This window comes from Erinaceus europaeus, chromosome 4 (assembly GCF_950295315.1).
Source record: "Erinaceus europaeus chromosome 4, mEriEur2.1, whole genome shotgun sequence".
Classification (NCBI taxonomy): domain Eukaryota; kingdom Metazoa; phylum Chordata; class Mammalia; order Eulipotyphla; family Erinaceidae; genus Erinaceus; species Erinaceus europaeus.
Genome location: NC_080165.1, coordinates 100,819,507 through 100,838,210, shown reverse-complemented (window position 1 = coordinate 100,838,210; position 18,704 = coordinate 100,819,507). Strand labels below are relative to the sequence as shown.

Sequence of the window (18,704 nt, the reverse complement as noted above, 5' to 3'; positions counted from 1 at the left end):
GGCTCTTGAGGGGATATCCCAGTGCTGGAGGTGGGGGCGTGGGGGTGGTACACCTGGTAGAATGCAAATCACAGTGTGCAGGGACCTGGGTTCAAGCCTCTAGTCCCCATCTGCAAGAGGTGGGGAGGTTAAATTTCATGAGTGGTGAAACAGTATTGCCAGTGTCTCTCTCTCTCTCTCTCTCTCTCTCTCTCTCTCTCTCTCTCCCCTCTCTCTCTCTTTCCCTTTCCCCTTTCAATTGTTCTGTCTCTCTCTCCAGTCAATAAATAAATAAATTCCATATTTTTTAAACCAGACTGGGAGGTGGGGGCAGGGCAGACCTCAGAAGCCTCAGCTGAGAAACAAGGAATAAACAGGCAACCAGAGGAAAGCAGAGGCCAGTAAGATAGCTCTCTCTCTCCCTCCCTCCCTCCTCAATTTCTCTCTGTCTCTATCAGATAAATAATTTAAATAAGTTAAAAATAAATCACATAAAATATATTAAAAACAAACTGCAAGGGCTGGGCAGTAGCACAGTGGGTTAAGGGCATATGGCATGAGGCACAAGGATCGGCACAAGGATCCCAGTTTGAGGCCCCTGCTCCCCACCTGCAGTGGGGTCACTTTACAAGTGGTGAAGCGGGTCTACAGTTGTCTATCATTCTCTCCCCTTCTCTGTCTTCCTATCCTCTCTTGATTTTTCTCTGTCCTATCCAACAACGACAGCAATAACAACAATAGTAATAACCACAACAACAATAAAACAACAAGGACAACAAAAAGGAAAAAAATAGCCTCCAGGAGCAGTGGATTCCTAGTGCAGACACCAAGCCCCAGTGATAAGCCTGGAGACAAAATGAATGAATGAATGAATGAATGAATGAATAAATAAATAAATAAATTGCAAGAAAAAAAAGAAGGAAGAAAGAGAAAAAAGAAGAAAAGGAGAGAAGACACAAGAACAGGAGAAAAGAAAGAAGGGAAGGGGAATAAAGGGAAATGCTCCCTCTGGACCCAGTGTCCTCACCTGGAAAATGGAAAATGAGGAGAGCATGGATGGGTGGGCCAGGTGACCCCAATATTTGGACAGCTCTTTCTAGCTGTCTCTACACTTGCCTCCCCACCTCCGCTTAGTCCAGGAGGCAGCTGCGACCCAGAGAAGCACAGTGATGTACCACAGGTGTGAGAAAGTTAGGGTCGGACCTGGTTGAGAACTAAGCCCCCTTTCCAGGCTCAGTGCCATTTCTCCAACTTCCAGAGCAGTTGTAGTGGGGATGAGCCTAGAAGCTACCCCAGACTGTCTCACAGCCCCAGCCCTCCCTTCCCACTCAGGACAGCCTCCCTGCTCTCAAAGCCAACCCCCTTGAACCACAGGAAACTTGGAGGAGCCACAGGGACAAAAGTGGAGCTGGAGGGTCCTGTCCACTACAGCGGATAAGGGTCTCTCTCTGCCTCTTGCTCTCAAGGGAACAGGAGGTGATGGGAACCATCACTTCCTCCTCTGGGATCCCAACAGACCCAAGCCGAGCCTAGAGCTCTATTGCAGGACCCCTGAATGCACACTATGATTATCCAGGTGTGTGTGTGTGTGTGTGCGTGCGTGCGTGCGTGCGTGCGTGCGTGCGTGCGTGCGTGCGTGTGTGTGTGTGTGTGTGTGTGTGTGTGTATACACGTGTGTTTACCTCCAGGATTATTGCTGGGGCTCAATGCCAGCACTATGAATCCACTGCGCCTGGTGTCCATATATTTTTTTTAATTTGTATTGGATAGGACAGAGAGAAATTGAGAGGGGAGGGAGAGTTAGAGAGAGAGTGAGAAGATAGACACCTGCAGACCTGCTTTGCCACTTGTGAAGCATCCTCCCTGCAGATGGGGAGCTGGGGGCTCAAACCCAGATCCTTGTGTGGATCCTTGTGCTTAGTACTATATGCGCTTAACCAATGTGCCACTGCCTGGCCCCCTGTGTGTATATTTGTATATTTACATATTCATGAGTCATATTATATTTGTATAGTTACATATTCATGAGTAACATTACAAGTATACAGAGGGTAGGTGCTAGTTGCATGCCTCCTGGTGTCCCCAATGTCTGGTGATCACTATTTCAATCTTATCCTCTTGTTTGTAGAAGAAGGGTCTCATGCATGTGCAGTCTCATAACTCCAGGCCAAAAGAGAACCACCACAGCAGCAGAGTTTGCTCTGGTGCCACAGTATCTCCCATGTGGTACTGGGGTTCGAAGCTGGACCACAGACATAGCAAGGAGAAAGGGAGATGCCTGCAGCAATGCTCCACCACTCATGAAGTTTTCTCCCTGCAGGTGAGAACCGGGGGCTTGAACCCAGGTCCTCAAGCATGATCACTTGTTCCTACTCCTGGGTGAACCACCACCTGGTCCTGCTTCTTCCATTGTAGCTTCTACCCTTTCGAAGGTAGGAGGAGTCACTCAGCTAGAGGCAATTCTTCAGGCCTGCTACTTAGAGCTAATGGCCTCTTTGCCCTGGCTTGCCCACTATGGGAACAATGGTCTGTTTATCTGCACTCCTATAGTAGCTGTTGTCTTGAATCTAAAACTATGTACCAGAAAGATCCCTGCCTGCCCCTTACAGTCCACTAAGAAGGGTACTTCTTTGGGTTAAGATAAGATCCCTCAGCCTTGGTCATCTGAGTGATTCTTGGCTTTGGGGGCTGTCCTGTGTGTCACTGTAGGAACTTAAGCACATATTATCATGAGCAAAGACCGAGGTTCAAGCCCTTGCTTTCCACCTACAGGGGAGAAGCTTCATGAGTAGTGAAAAAATGCTGCAAGTGTCCCTCCCTCTCTCCCTCTCTATCTCCCTCTTTGCTATGAATTTACCTCTATCCAAATAAATAAAATACTTTAAAAAGGAAAAATCTATTGCCACCAACCTCCCTTCTGGACTTTCCATGGGCCTAGAAGAAGACTCCCTCATTACCCCCCGGGAAGAAATACTGGGAGAGAACTGAGCCTCTACCCAGTCTGGGGGTCCTTGTAGAACCATGATGCTACCTCCCCAGTGCAATTTTTTTTTTTAACCAGAGCACTGTTCCACTCTGGCTTATGGTGGTGTGGAGAACTGAACCTGGGACTTTGGAGCCTCAGGCATGAGTCTCTTTGCATAACTATTATGCTATATACCCCTGCCCCAATCTTTTTCTTTTCAATAAATCTTTAAAAAATATCTTTGTAGTCTTCATGGCTTTATTGCTCAGGTTTAAATATACCTTTTAATTATTATTAGTGATTTAACAGTGGGTCATGAAATTAGAACATTTCAGAAGTATAGTTTCACATTCATGTGTGTGAGCACGTGTGTGTATGTGTGTGTACAATTCAGCACACCCATCACCAAGGTTCCTGTCCCTCCTGTTCCACAAAGTCTAAGAAACAGTTTTGGTTTTTGTTTGTTTGTGTGTTTGTGTTTTTGTTTTTCCAAGTCAGCCAGTGTGATTCAGATAGAGTTGAGGCAGTGCAAGCACCTGCTAAGCTTGCAAAAAGTCACATCTCTCTGGGTGTTCAGGGGCTGGGGGCACACAGAAGTCAAAGTTCACTGACCTGTATACATTATGTTCTTCATTGTTCTGTTTGTTTGTTTGTTTTTTAAGATTTATTTATTCATTAATGACAGAAGAGAGAATGGGTAGAAACGGAGCAATCCTCTGGCAAATGTGATACCTGAGATCGAACTCAGGACCTCATACTCCAGAATCCAATGCATCATCCACTGTGCACCTCTCAGGTTGCACGTCATTATTGTTTGCTTGAATTTCCCTTTTAAAGATGTATTTACTTAGATGAAAGAATGAGAAGAGTACGGCTCAGGTCTGGCATATGGCAACGCCAGGGACTGAACCTGGGGCAAACCCTGTGTTCTAATGATGAGCTACCTTCCCGGCCCTGCACTATATTTTTACCTTAAACCACAATTAAAAGTACCTCCACCACCCCAGCACAAGTGCGCGTGCGCAGACCTCCAGTTCGCAGGGCGGGGCCCAGGGGCAGGGCTGCCCGGGTACTTGTCAAAGTCCTTGAGATGACTTTGAGCGACTCCACAGCGAATCAGTTCTCATCTATCAAGTGACATCTACCCTTAAGCAGGTGAAACACGACCAGTAAGTTGCTCAGAAGAAAAAAGTAGCTGGTTTGGTGGAAGATCTGGAGGCAGATGAGTGGCGATCTGAACGGTGGCCTCCCTCCCCCCCCCCCATGGAGCAGCTGCTGGGGTTCACACCCTCTTCATGCTGCCCTTTGTGGAAAGGTTACCTCTGTGCATCCCAAGGGTAGGGCCAATGTGGCCTGGGAGGTGACACAATAGATAAAAGAAGTCTTGGACCCTCCGGTATGAGGTCCCTGACATCACATGTGCCTGAGTGATGCCTGCTTGTTGTTATTGCAACTCTCTTTCCTCCACTTCTTCCTCTTCCTTCTCCTCTTCCTCCCCCTCCTATTCCCCTCCTCTTCCTCCTCCAATCTCACATGTAAACCTAATAAAATAAACATAATTTAAAAATTTAAAGTGTACAGTCAGCAAAGGACTTTTCTCACGGTTTACATAGCCATTTAGATATCCACAGTCTAGTTGCTGAATTGCTAATCCAAAATAGATTTCTCTTTGTCCACAGACAGCAAATACTTCACTGTGTGATCTTACAGGGAACATTTTTGTTCACTTATCTTTAAAAGAATTGAGAGTCAGATCAGGACAAACCACTTCAGAGAACCAAGAGGTTTGGGGTTAAGAGATATTTATCAGGGGGCCAGGCGGTGGCACAACTGGTTGAGTGCAAAAACCTGGGTTTGAGCCCCACTCCCCACCTGCAGGTGAAAGCTTCAGGAGTGGTGATGCAAGTACTGCAAGTGCCTCTCTGTCTCTCTCCCTATCTCCTCTGTCCTATCAAATAAAGAGAAAAATGGGGGGGGGGGGAATAGCACCAAGCCCCAGTGATAACTCTGATGTCAACTGAGAGAGAAAGAGAGATTTATCAGATTCTATAAATCAGATAAGACTGACCAACTTAAATAGCCTCTTCTTGCTATTTAAGCCTCTCCTGGAGTATTCAACCAGTCAAGACCAAAGCCAGGATCTAGAGTTATAAAATCCAGCAGCCCTTACCTAAAATCGTTCTTTTTGCAAATAAATGTGATTTCAACTTGGGACTTGTCTAAATGTGGACATGTTAATGTCAAGGATTTTTTTTTCTATTTTTAGGCATCTCATTTTATAGATCTTGACTTTTTCTAACCTCTCCTAGACATGCCACATGCTAGCAAGAGGAGTTGCTTTCTGAGTGCTGATGCAACTGTTAAAATAATCCTGTGAACAAAATCCTTGTAAGCATAGGAATCCTGAGTTCATCTCTTTGATGTGCTTACGCAATTCTGTTGCAAATAAATCCTTGCAAACAGGGGTGGAGGGAGGGAGGAGTTTCCATCTTTTGGGGGGGGGTGTTTCTATTTATTTTTTGCCTCTATCCACTGCTCCTGAAGGCTATATTTCCCTTTTGTTGCCCTTGTTGTTGTTATTATTAATGTTGTTATTGCTATCATTGGATAGAACAGAGAGAAATTGAGAAAGGATGGGAAGACAGAGAGAAGGGGAGAAAGGAGAGAAGAGAAAAGAAAAGAAAAAGAAGAAAAGAAATTGAGAGAGGAGGTAGAGAGGGTGAGAGAAAGACACCTGCAGACCTGCTTCATCACTTGTGAAGCAACCCCCCTGAAGGGGTTGGGGGCTTGAACTGGTCTTTGCGCCATAACCCACTGTGCTACCGCCCAGCCCCCAAGTTCCCATCTTTTACATTGAAATAATCAGATATTTTCAAATGACGTAATATAAATCCAAGCTTTGCCTTACAATATAAGGAAGGGAAGAAGTGAAGTGTGGGGGAGGGGTATGAAAGAGACAAGATACCCTGAGAGCTCACAGTACTGTTTCTTCTCCTATTGTGTATGCCCACATTAAACACAGTTTTCCATAATGAAAACTGCTACAAACATGCCTTTAGTTATTTAAGATCTCAGAGAGGGTCCTATCAGTGGCATTTTTAGTAGAGCTTATGTGTTTCAATGCTCATGGACCCCACAAGCAGTGAAGCAGGTCTGCAAGTGTCTTTCACCCTCTCTACCTCCTCTCTCAATTTCTTTTTTTTTTCTTTTCTTTTCTCTTCTCCTTTTATTATTATTTTTTTTAACCATAGCACTGCTCAGCTCTGGCTTGCAGTGGTACAAGAGATTGAACCTGGGACATTGGAACCTCAGGCATGAGAGCCTGTTTGCATAACCATTATGCTAGCTACCCCTGCCACCTCTCAATTTCTGTCTCTATAAAAAACAAACAACTTATTTTAAAATAGAAGATCTCAGACAAGAGTCCTAGCCCTCACTGTCTTTGACTTTAAAGGAGCCTAAGTCCTAGAAGTGCCTGATGTTCTGACATTCTTCCCCTTCCAGGCAGCCCTCCCCCATGACAGTAATCTTTTCCAGCAGGGTGAGGTCTTTAGCCTGCACCGGGAGGAGCATGAAGTGTCTCGGGCTCAGGCAAACCCTGGCTTCCTTCTGCAAGTCCCCCTCCTCAGACATCCTTCCGCACCAGGACTGCCCAGTCCTATACCAAGAGCCTGTCCACCCAGGCAGAATGGGTACCCTACCAACCCCTCCAGGAAGCAGGGTGGGGGCAGTGCCAGCCTCTCCTCCAAGGGACACGGCCCTGTGCCACACAGGGAGGCACTAGAGTCCCTGAAGTCAGGTGGGGCCTGGACTCCAGGCCGGCTCTTCGGGGACTGGCCCCATACTGTGGGCATTACTGTGCCATTCACTGTATCCTTGACAGTGTGCAAGCCATATGCCAACACTACACAAAGTTCTGGGGATCCAGACATGAGAATGCAGTCACATCACTGCAGAACTCACAGTCTGGGGGACAGCAGACAGTAAGGGGAGTCGCAAAGCATAACCTGCAGGGGGGTCACTTCATGGGCGGTGAAGTAGGTCTGCAGGTGTCTGTCGCCTGTCTTTCTCCCCCTCTCTGTTTTCCCCTCTTCTCTGGATTTCTCTCTGTCCTATTCAACAACAACAACAACAGCAATGGCAACAATAACAACAATAAGGGCAACAAAATGGCCTCTAAAACAGTGGATCCATGGTGCAGGCACTGAGCCCCAGAAATAACCCCAGAGGCAAAAAAAAGAAAAGAAAAGAAAAGAAAAACAATGGCACTGTGAGAGCCAAGCAGTGGCACCTTTGATAAAGCATACATGCTACAATGTGCAACCACCCAGGTTCAAGCCCCTGGTCCCCAACTACAATGTGGAAGTTTCACACATGGTGACACAGTGCTGCAGGGCTTTCTCCCCCTCTCTAAATACTCTTCCCCTCTCGATCTCTCTGTCTCTATCCAAAAAAAAAAAGGAAAGAAAAAAGAAGGATGGCATTGTGTAGGTGCCCAGTCGCATCAATAACCCTGGTGGCAAAAAGTAAACAATCAGTACTGGTGTGGATAGGTGGCCCCATGAAAGAATGGACACTAATATGCGTGAGGCCCTGGTTCCATGCACAGCACCACATGGCTGAGCAATAGAGATGTGAACAATCCTTTGCATACTCATTCACCACCGCCCCCATGCTCTTTCTTTCTCTCTCTCTCCCTCTCTCTCTCTCTCCCCACCCTCTCTCCCCCCCTCATAAAAAATTAATTAACTACCAGCTCAGGAGGTGTCACAGCTGGTCAAGCACTAGACAAGGTCCCCGATGCATTGCATAGGCCAGAGTGATGCTCTGGTTCTCTCTCATTAATAAATAGGTAAAATCTTTTAACATTAATGAATCCTCTCTACCTCCTCCCTTAACCACAGCATTGTTCAGCTTTGGCTTTTGGAGGAGTTAGGGTTTGAACCTGAGACCTTGGAGCAGAAGGCATGAAAGTCTTTGACGTAACTCCTAGACAGTCTCACAGATTCTAAGATCAATTAATTTGGGGGAGATAGTATCATGGTTATGCAGGAAGACCTTCATGTCTGTGGCGCCAAAGGTTCTGGATTTAAACCCCAGTACTAGCAGAAGCCAGAGTTTAGCAGAGCTCTGATTAATAATAATAATAACGATTATTATTTTTACTTTATTTTTTACCAGAGCACTGCTCAGCTCTGGCTGATGGTGGTGCAGGAGATTGAACCTGAGACTTTAGAGCCTCAGGCATGAGAGTCTTTTGCATAACCATTATGCTATCTACCTTCTGACATTATTATTATTATTTGAACCTGGATTCTTGCACAGGTCCTTGGACCTAGTAATATGTGTGTTTAACTGGGTGCACCACTGCCCAGCCCCCTTATTTAATCATTTTTAATAAGAGAGATACCAGAGCCTGCTGATGGTGGTGCTGGAGATTGAACCTGAGACCTCAGAGCCTCTAGCATGATAGTCTTTTGCAGAACCACTATGCTATATCCTCTGCCCAAGAAAACTGTTTTAAAAAATACAATTAAAATTGGGTAGGTGAGGGGGAGAAATGATAAGGAAGATAACTCTGAAACTCAATTCCATCAGGACCCAGAGGGAGAAGAAGAAAAAAGGAAAGGCGTTCTCAAGTAAGAGGTATACGTGTGACTTAGAAGAGAAGGCAGAACCGTAGGAAAAAATGGGCAAAAATAAAGATAGACCGATAGTTATAGAAACAATAGCTAAATCATATCTGTGACCTTGGGAGAACCACTGTAGTTTCCAGTGGAGGCAATGGGGACATGGAACTCTGGTGGTGGGAATGGTGTGGAGTTGTTCCTTTGTTATCTTGTAATTTTGTAAACCAATATTAAGTCACTAACAAAAAAAAAAAAAAAAGGCAGAAGGGCGCAAGCCTCACCCCAACACCAGAAGTCACAAAAGCAGAGGAGGACAGCGTCCAGAGCCTATGATGAGCATTCAGCTTCCCGGCTGGGCATCTGCCTGTCTGTGCAGGGGTGTCTGGGTTTGGGGGTGCACAGCCCCAGCCCTCTTTTGCAGAGCCCGCCTCCCAGACCCACTCCGCCGCCTTCCCCAGAAGAGAAGGGAGTCGGCGGTTCCAGCGAAGCCTCACGTGCTTTCCCGGCTCCTGCAGGCCCGCCCGCCGCCGGCCAGCCCGGCCTGTTCCTCTTCCCGATTGCGACAGCAGCTCCAGGCTCCCTGTCCCCGCCCCGTCCACTCCCACTTCCTGAGCCGCGCTGGAGCCCTGGAGGCCAGGCCCGGCCGCTTGGCCCCCGGGGGCACGTCGGCCCCCAGCCCCGTGCCCAGCCCCGGGCTGCCCACCACGTCCAGGCACTGAGCCTATAGTCCCCTCAGGCCTGCCCCCCTGGCTGGACGGGCGGCCATGGGCTTCCCCTGCGGCCTGGCCTGGGGGGCACTCTTGCTGGGCCTCTGCGGCCTCCTGGCGGCGTCCCCCACCGGGCTGGTGAGCCAGCAGCCCCTGCAGGTGGGTGGTAGCCAGCTGGCACCGGGGAGAGGGGTCTGGGCCAGCCTGTCCCTCCCCACCTTTCAGGCCGACCCCTGAGTAATCCTGCTCCCCCTGCTGCCTCCCCTAGAAGGTGCTACCGTACCCCTCAGAGAACCAGACCTGCCAGCAGAAGGAAAAGGAGTACTACCAGCCCCGGCTGGGCATGTGCTGCTCCCGCTGCCCTCCAGGTGACTGGTTCCCCTGACCAGGAGTGGGCTCAGAGGTGGGCGAGGGAGGATGGGCGCCCAGGCTGCTTACCCCCTGCCTGTCTCTGGCCCAGGCAAACACATCCAAAGAGAATGCCAGGTTGGCCAGGACACCGACTGCCAAGAGTGCAGCCCAAGCTCCTACAACGAGCACTGGAACCACCTCCTCAAGTGCCAGCTGTGCCGGCCCTGTGACCCAGGTGAGTGGGGCGCACCCAGGGGGTGGGTACCGGAGGTCTGGGGGGGGGGGCAGCCCTCTGCTGAGCTTCCCACTTCACCCTGCAGTGCTGGGCTTTAAGGAGACGGCACCCTGCACCAAGCACCGCAAGACCCAGTGCCAGTGCCGCCCCGGGTTGGTCTGTGCGCCTCAGGACCCTGACTGTGGGCACTGTGAGCCCATCCCATGCCTGCCCGGCACGGAAGCCAGGCCCAGAGGTTAGAGGTCACCAGGGGTCAGCGGTGAGGGTGGGGATGGGGACAGGGAGCCTGGAGCTGCACCAGGCCCTTCTCAAGGGCATGCATCCCTTCTTCCCACTGTCCAAGAGAGGCTGGCAGATTAGTCAGAAAGGAAGCTCACCTGGTAGGAAGCCTGACTTGCCTAGGTTGGATCCCGGGCACCACATGGGAGGTGCTGTGACAATGGGGTAAACTCCAAGGATGTGGTGTCTCCCCTCTCTTGTTTTTTTTCCCCTCTCTCTCCTCTCTCTCTTATATTCTATCTCTCTCTCTCCCCCGCCACACACACACACCCCCCGCCCCCCCCCCCCCCCCCCGTGTGAATCCAAAAGTAGCCCAGAGAGGTGAGATCACACATGCATAGGCCTTAGTTCCTGCAGGGGCTGGGAAGCTCCCTGCTTTTCGCCAGACTCCCCCAAACTGGGAAGACTCTGGCAAAAGGAGATAGGGGGAAAGTGAGAACCCCAGCGTGGAGGGCGGCATCCAGTGAATACCGCGGAGACACAGCAGGCTGCTAGTGCCCACTCACTTGGCTGGCTCATCTGGCTAGCTGTGCCTCTCCCTCTCTCTTTCTCTTTTTTTTTTTTCTCTCTCTCTCTAGCTGAGATGCCTGAAAGCCAGGTATCAGACAACTACTGTGTTGCCTGCCAGGCTGGGTACTTCCAGAATACCACGTCCCACAGTGCCCGCTGCATGCCCCACACCAGGTGAGTGTGCCCCCTACCCCTCTCCACAGGCTTACCTGAAGGCTTCCAGCTGCGGGTCCACCTGAACCAGGCTCTCTTCCTCCACAGGTGTGAGGACCTGGGCCTGGAGCTGGAAATCCGAGGTACCCCCAAGTCTGACACAGTCTGCAAAAGCCCAGGACAGACACCTGAGATGACAGGTGAGGGGTCTGGGTTCAGAGGCACAGAGGGTGGGAGGAGGTCTGGAACAATGCCCCCAGAATTCTAAGCATCTAAGAGAGAGAGAAAAGATTTCATCCTTCTTTCTCAGAGTCAGGGCAAGAAGAAAAGTCCTTTAAAAGGCAGTTGGACTATCTATAAGTTAGTATGCAGTTTACACATACACACACACTTTTAAAGTTCTGTAGAACAGGGATGTACTTGAGTGGTAGAGTACATGCTTTATATGTATCAAGTTTGTATGCCAAGTTTGAATCCAAGCACTATGTTTTACTTAGAGAGAGAGAAAGGAAGGAAGGAAGGAAATAGAGAATGCATTCATTCAAGTGTCATTTAAAAAAAAAACAAACAGTGGTAGCATACCAGGTTAAGTGCACATGGCACTAAGAGCAAGGACTGGCATAAGGATCCCAGTTCAAGCCCCCAGCTCCCCTCCTGTAGGGAGGGGTCACTTCACAGGCAGTGAAGCCGGTCTGCAGGTATCTGTCTTTCCCCTTTCTGTCTTCCCCTCCTCTCTCGATTTCTCTCTGTCCCATCCAACAATAACAACAGCAATAACAACAACGATAATAACAACAACAAAATGGAGAAAATGGCCTCCAGGAGCAGTGGATTTGTAGTGCAGGCACTGAGCCCCAGCAATAACCCTGGAGGCAAAAAAAAAAAAGCCACGGATTTTGCATTAAACTTATACATCATATATAATATAGAGTCAAGGAGCATACACTGAGATATGATTGTTGTCACTGGCTCCATTGTCATCATGTGGGACATGTCACCATCACACAGTCCATTTACTGGTCTCGGGGCCTCTGTATGAGGTGGCACTCTTGTTAGATAATGCCATAGTTGACTTTTTTTTTTCTAAGTAACTATTGGTTTTCTTGCCTAATAGACAATTATAGGATGTTTTTATTGATTGTGGTTGTTATCTGTTGGGGTTCCTTGTTGATGTATATAAATAAGTCATTGCTTAAGCATTTGTTTAATTAACATGTTAATTGTTTAATTATTAAGCATTTATTAACTTGTAAACACTATCAAGTATTTATGATCTGAGCTTCCATTTACTGAGAGCTATTGTGTAGGACCCTGTGAGCACTTTCCACTTGCTAGCGCATTTCTTTTTCTTTCTTTCTTTAAAGAGGTATCTTATTTACTACTTATGAGAGCTTCACATGAGACAGAAACAAGCTAGAGCACTGCTCGAGTTCATGTGGCACCAGTGATTGAACTGGGACCCTCAGGCACAAAAGTCTGCTGCTCTACCAGTTGAGCTATCTCCCCAGATTGAAGCTTCTGTCTTTCTTTTTTTCCTCCTCCTCCTCCTCCTCCTTCTTCTTTTTCTTTTTTTTGCTACCAAGATTATCGCTGGGGCTCAGTGCCTGCACTATGAATCCACTGCTCCTGGCAGCCTTTTATTGTTGTTGTTATTATTATTATTATTATTATTATTATTATTATTATTATTATTATTTTATTCAGTAGGACAGAGAGAAATTGAGAGGGTAGGGAAGAGAAATGGGGGAGAGAAAGAGGGATACCTGCAGACATGCTTCACTGCTCATGAAGCATTCCCCCTGCAGGTGGGGAGTGGGAGCTCAAACCCCAGTCCTTGCGCATACTGATTTATGCATTTATCTTCGTGTTCTATGCCTGGCTCCCTCTTTCCTTCTTTTTTTTTAAAAAAAATTCTTTATTGGAGGATTAATGTTTTATAGTCGATGGTAAATACAATAATTGGGACATACATAACATTTCCCAGTTTTCCACATAACAACACAACCCCCACTAGGTCCTCTGCCATCATGTTCCAGAACCTGAACCCTCCCCACGACCCACCCCGGAGTCTCTCTCTTTACTTTGGTGCAATACACCAACTCCATCTTTCCTTCTTTTTTTATTTCTTTCTCCAACCACCCCCCACCCCCCCACCTCCTGAGCCAAGGCTCAATTTCATTGCTTTAGGCTACTTTTTCTCTGTGTTCCTTTCTTCCTTCTTTCCTTTCTTTCTTCCTTTTTTGTTTGTTGTATTGCCACCAGGGTTATCACTAGGGTTTGGTGCCATTTTTTTCTTTTTTTTTCCTTTCTAATTTTTATTAGATAGGACAGAGAGAAATTGAGAGAGGAGAGGAAGAGAAAGACACCTGCAGACCTGCTTCACCACTCTTGCGGTTTGAACCCAAATCCTTGTGCTTGGTAATATGTGCATTTAACCAGGTGCACCTCACCCGACCCCTGCTGGCCACTTTTTCATTCAGATAGAGACAGAACGATAGCAAAAAGAGACACCACAGCATGGGAGCTTCCTTGGTGCCACAGCCCCTCCTATGTGGTGCTGCTGGAACTCAAACCTGGGCCTTGCGCACAGAAAGACATGGACCCTGCCTGATAAACTATGTCTCCAGCCTTCATTTCATTTGCTTAACCAGCTTTGGAGGCACTTCTATTGTTATTCTCACTGACAGAGTGAGGAAACTAAGGCACAAAGAGGTAGTGTGACCTGCCCAAGATGGCTCACGTGGCAATTGCTGTTATTTAAGATTTGTGGTCAAGTGTATGCCAGAGCCGGCACCACGCAAACACACACTTTAGACGATTGGAAAATTCAGATAAACAGGAACTTTAAAAAAAAAAATCAGGGGTCGGGCGGTGGCGCAGTGGGTTAAGCGCACGTGGCGCAAAGCGCAGGGACCGGAGTAGGGATCCCAGTTGGAGCCCCCGCCTCCCCACCTGCAGGGGAGTCGCTTCACAGGCAGTGAAGCAGGTCTGCAGGTGTCTATCTTTCTCTCGCCCTCTCTGTCTTTCCCTCCTCTCTCCATCTCTCTCTGTCCTGTCCAACAACGAACAACATCAACAATGGCAATAATAATAACCACAACGAGGCTACAACAAAAAGGGGGAAAAAATGGCCTCCAGGAGCGGTGGATTCATGGTGCAGGCACCGAGCCCAGCAATAACCCTGGAGGAAAAAAAGAAATCACACCATAGACAGAACCGTTATCTGCCATACACTCTGGGGACATTTCTGAAGCCAGCTTCCCAAACACTTCTCTACGCATGTTTATACGTAAATATTTTTCTTTCTTTTTAAATATTTATTTTATTTATTTATTCCCTTTTGTTGTCCTTGTTGTTTTTTATTGTTGTAGTTATTATTGTTGTTGTTGTTGTTGGATAGGACAGAGAGAAATGGAGAGAGGAGGGGAAGACAGAGAGGAGGAGAGAAAGATAGACACCTGCAGACCTGCTTCACCGCCTGTGAAACGACTCCCCTGCAGGTGGGGAGCCGGGGTTCGAACCGGGATCCTTATGCCGGTCCTTGTGCTTTGCGCCACCTGCGCTTAACCCGCTGCGCTACAGCCCGACTCCCATTTTTCTTTCTTTTTAATTTGATAAAGAGAGAAATTGAGAGAGAAGGGGAGATATAGAGGGTGAGACAGAGATACCTACCTGCTTCACTAATTGTGAAGCTTCCCCCCTGCTGATGGGGACTAAGGGGCTTGAACATGGTAACATATGCTATCTTGTGCACTTGGCCCTGAATAAATTAAAAAAATTATAAAAGTGAAGTCATGTGAATGTCTGATGATCTGATTTTTCGTTCAACTATACCACAGGTATTTTCCATGTCCTCTTATTATTTTAAAGATTGATTTATGGGGTGGTGGTGGTAATGCATCAGGTTAAGTGCACATAGTATGATGCGCAGTGATCCGCACAAGGATCCGAGTTTAAGCCCCCAGCTTCCCCATCTGTGTGGGGGGGTCACTTCACAAGTGGTGAAGCAGGTCTGCAGATGCCTTTCTCTTCCCCTCTCTGTCTTCCATTCCTCTCTCAATTTCTCTCTAGCCTATCCTATAAGAAAACAAAAACATAAAAAAGATTGATTTATGTATTAGCCTGAGAGAGAAAGAGAACATAAACCAGGGCATTACTCTGGTGCATGTGATGCCAGGAATCAAACTCGGGACCTTACACTTTTAAGTTCCAGTGCACTAGCCACACCTCCTGGGTGTGTGACTATTATGTAGCAAAGACAGCTGGCATTTAGAGAGCGTGTAAACCAACCTTATTTTATACATGAAAAAGGTGATACGCAAAGAGGTAAATTGACTTGAAGTAGTTACACACCTTGACAGTAGCTGTGGTTGGCTGGTTGGCTCTGGACCCCCTGTGCTGTGGTCAGGGCCTGAGCCAGCCCCCAGCCCCCAGTCAGGAGGTGAGATCTCGCCACCCTCCCCTGGTAGACATAGTTGGGAAGCAGGGTCCTCCCTCTCCCACCCCCATAGACAGCCACTCCCACCTGCTAGTGGGGCCTTTCTGAAAGGTGCCAGGTCTGTAGAAATGTGGCACCACTGAGTCTGCCCCCCACCCTGAGCTTCTTCCTCACCCACAAGACTGCCTCCATTCTGACCTCCAGGCAGGGGACAGCCACACCACCACCCCTAGGGACTCCCTCCCTCAGGCTGCCTTTGAGAACCTTCTACAAACCAGTCATCCCTGCCCTGAGTCCTTCCCCTCACTGGGCACAAGCATGGGTGAGGGTGGAGCCTGGGGCTAGGAGGGCTCCCTTCCCTTCTGTCCTCCTGGCTGCCACACTCTCCCACCCACCCTCCCAGGAGCCGCACTGCTGCTCGCTGTCCTGCTGCCCCTGGCCCTGTTGCTGCTGTTTGCTGCCGTCCTGGCCTGCACCTGGAGAACCCACCCCTCTCTCTGCCGGAAGCTGGGTAGGAGCCTCTGGCCCCACCTGAATGGGGGGCAAGGAATGGGGCCCCCCAGCACCACCCCACCCAATGCTAAGCCTCCTCACCCTCAAGACTCCTGCTGCCAGCCCTCCAACAGAGGTCTTGTATCCAGCTGGTCCCCCACTTCCGAGGCTGTTCCTTTGGGGTGGGTGTTGAGGGTGGAGGACAGCCAGAGTCCCTCACCCATCTCCAATTCCATTGCAGGCACTCTACTCAAGAAGCACCCAGAGGTAACCAGGAGGCTGCAAGCTGGGGTGAGGGTGCCGAGGGAAGGGTGCAGACCCCAGTGACTACAGCTCTACACTGTTTGGGCAGAGCATGTGCCAGACTAGGAAAAGGGCCCTCCTCATGGAGTGAGAATGACAAGGGGAGGGTGACAGGTACTGAACAAAACGGGCAGGGGGTCGTGCAAGGCCACAACAAAGGATGGGGCATGTCACCCTAGAGAGGACAGATCCCTCTCCCCACCCCCTAAAACTTGTACCTGGGCAGACAACTCAGGCCCCCAGGAACCAGCTTTGAGGGTCTAGGGGGGACATGCTCCAGTGAGTCAACACTGGAGTCCAAAGGCCCCGAGGCTGCCAGAGGCCCACATGTGTGCAGATTGGTGCTCTCTCCTCAGGGGGGAGAGGCTGACACTGCAGATGGAGTCTGGGAGCCCCCCAGGGCCAGCTCTCACTTCCCTGACCTGGTGAAGCCACTGCTGCCCCTGTCTGGGGATGCGTCCCCCATCCTGGCCGGCCATCCTGCGGCTTCCCCTGTTGAGAAGGAGGTGCCACAGCATCAGAGTCCTGCCAGGGACCAGGAGGCTGAGCCCCCGGAGCACGGCCAGGTGGCCCATGGTGAGCAGGCGGGAGAGAGTGGTAGCCTGGCAGGTAGGAGGGGGAAGATGAGACCAGGCCACAGCTGGAGAGCAGGAAAGATGCAACAGCTAGAGAGCAGGGAAGAGCCGAGAAGCCCAGAGAGCTCCAGAGATCAGCAGTGAATGGGAGCAGGAACAGAGAGGGAAGGGGACAAGGCACTTGGGACACAGGGGGTCCAGTGTCGCAGACATGGAGTCTAACATTGAGCACACAGGAAGTACAATGTTGAGAACACAGGGAGTCCAATATTGGGGACACAAAGGATCCAATGCTGGGGACACAGGAGGTCCAATGTTGAGGACACGGATCTAATTTGGGCATACAGGGGATCCAATGTTGGAGACATAGGGGGTCTAATTTGGGGATACAGTGGTTCCAGTTTGGGGGCAAAGGGGTCCAATGTTGGAGACACTGGGAGTCCAGTATGGGGGCACTAGGTCTAGTTTGGGAACACTGGGGGCCCAGTGTTAGGGACACATAGTACCTGCTTCCTCATCCCCTTTCACTCTATCTCCCCACAGCCACCAACGGCTTCCATGTCACCGGCGGGTCTGTGACCGTCACTGGCAATATCTATATCTACAATGGACCTGTACTGGGGGGAGCACGGGGTCCTGGAGACCCCCCTGCCACCCCAGATCCTCCATACCCTATCCCAGAAGAGGGTGTTCCAGGTTCCTCTGAGCTGTCCACACCCTCCCAGGAAGATGGCAAAGCCTGGCACCTGGCTGAAACAGAGACCCTGGGATGCCATGCTCTCTAGTCGGATCAGGGACCCAGTCTGTCACTCATGTCACCAGGGGAGCATCTGAACAAAGCCAGGAGGATGACTGCTCCAGAGCGCCTTGTTCCCAGCTGAGCCCCGGGCAGTGGGGCCTCCGACAGCTGTCCCAGAGCAGAGCGGGTGGCACTGACCAGGTACAGGGTCCACCAAGGACTCACCACGCCAGAGCCAGGCTGAGACTTTCTTGCAGACAACCCTGCCTGCCTGCCCTCGGGGACTGTGCCAGCTGGGCTTCAGACACAGGCAGGACACATGCGTAACTGCCACCCAGCACAGCACTCTGCCCCCAAGCATGGCACAGACAGTAGCTAGCCAGCTGGCTGCTCACAAGGCCATCACCAGGACCTCTGACAGACTGATTCTCAAGCCTCAGAAACCCTGGGAGGGCCCACCTGCTGCACAGCTGAGGTAGACTGTACAGGATGACAGAGATGCATGCCGGACCCCCTTCCTCCTCCTAGAGAAAGAGAGTCGCCAGAAACCCAGGTGGGGAAGGGGGAGGGAGGGTTTCCGAATAGGTATAAGGGAAGGTTCTGGAGGGGGAGGAAACCATCAAGTGTATTTATAAAGTATAACCGCACACAAATAAAGAGACCATGTCCCAGATTGCCTAGTTGCTTGGGATTTATATGAAACACTGTTTCTGTTGGGGCCAGATTAAATTAAAAGCCAAGTCAGAACATCACAATGTATGGGGGCCGGGCAGTGGTGCAATCAGTTCAACACACACATTATCACACGCAAAGACCAAGCCCAGTCCTAACCTATAGGGGTGAAGCTTCATAAGTGCTGAAACAGGTCTACAGGTGACTCTCTTTCTTTATCTCTCTCTCTCTCTCTCCTTTCCTTTTTGATTTCTTTGTGTCTCTATCCAATAAAGATAAATGAAATAAGTAATTTTAAAAGGATATCACAATATAATCCCTCAAGTAATCATATTAACAGGGACTCAGTGACATCATCTGGGCAGTGTTTGAGTGCTTCCGAGTGCTGACACCTGATCTTCACACCAACCTCACTGAGTAGGTGAGATTGCCTCTCCCACTTAACAACTGAGGGAAATGAGACACAGGGAGAGTCAGCAACTCGCCCATTTCGGTTGCAAAACTGGGATTTAGGTCTGGTTCTAGAAGTCTCTATGAGAAAGGCTTCCCACACCCACCTTTCCAGTAGGTGTCTGGAGTCTTTCTGGAATCACCAGGCTTCTTCTTACATGGCCCAAGGGAACTCAGTCTCAGGAAATTCTCAATCCCCAGCAACAGTGCAAAATGGAAAACCATT

At 49.3% G+C, this 18,704-nt stretch overlaps 2 protein-coding genes across 4 annotated transcripts in view; one reads left to right on the top strand and one right to left on the bottom strand.

The window, feature by feature from the left end:
* SCNN1A (sodium channel epithelial 1 subunit alpha) overlaps window positions 1-10,341 on the bottom strand; it is a 47,871-nt gene extending 37,530 nt beyond the window's left edge. Inside the window, exon 1 of one of the 2 annotated variants that reach the window (XM_060190222.1) lies at window positions 10,245-10,341. In XM_060190222.1, coding sequence (XP_060046205.1) covers window positions 10,245-10,290 — 46 coding nt within the window. In that variant the 5' untranslated portion in view covers window positions 10,291-10,341. Of the gene's footprint in view, window positions 1-9,719; window positions 9,742-10,244 lie in introns of those variants that run through there. The other variant, XM_060190224.1, reaches the window with a different exon arrangement.
* LTBR (lymphotoxin beta receptor) lies at window positions 9,155-18,029 on the top strand. 2 transcript variants are annotated; one of them, XM_016190270.2, is made up of 10 exons: window positions 9,155-9,440; window positions 9,550-9,649; window positions 9,742-9,867; window positions 9,953-10,102; window positions 10,725-10,830; window positions 10,918-11,009; window positions 15,651-15,758; window positions 15,981-16,006; window positions 16,399-16,618; window positions 17,161-18,029. In XM_016190270.2, exons 1-10 carry the CDS (start codon window positions 9,339-9,341, stop codon window positions 17,400-17,402), a joined length of 1,272 nt encoding a protein of 423 aa, XP_016045756.2. In that variant the 5' UTR covers window positions 9,155-9,338; the 3' UTR covers window positions 17,403-18,029. The 2 variants fall into 2 exon arrangements, with proteins under 2 accessions (XP_016045756.2, XP_060046209.1); XM_060190226.1 differs by having other exon boundaries at window positions 15,981-16,030.
* The last annotated feature ends 675 nt before the right edge of the window (window positions 18,030-18,704 follow it).

Coding starts and splice junctions, on each gene's coding strand:
- LTBR (XM_060190226.1), top strand. CDS start 9,339: ATGGGCTTCCCCTGCGGCCTGGCCTGGGGGGCACTCTTGCTGGGCCTC. Junction 9,441..9,549: donor TGAGCCAGCAGCCCCTGCAG/GTGGGTGGTAGC, acceptor TGCCTCCCCTAG/AAGGTGCTACCGTACCCCTC. Junction 10,103..10,724: donor CACGGAAGCCAGGCCCAGAG/GTTAGAGGTCAC, acceptor CTCTCTCTCTAG/CTGAGATGCCTGAAAGCCAG.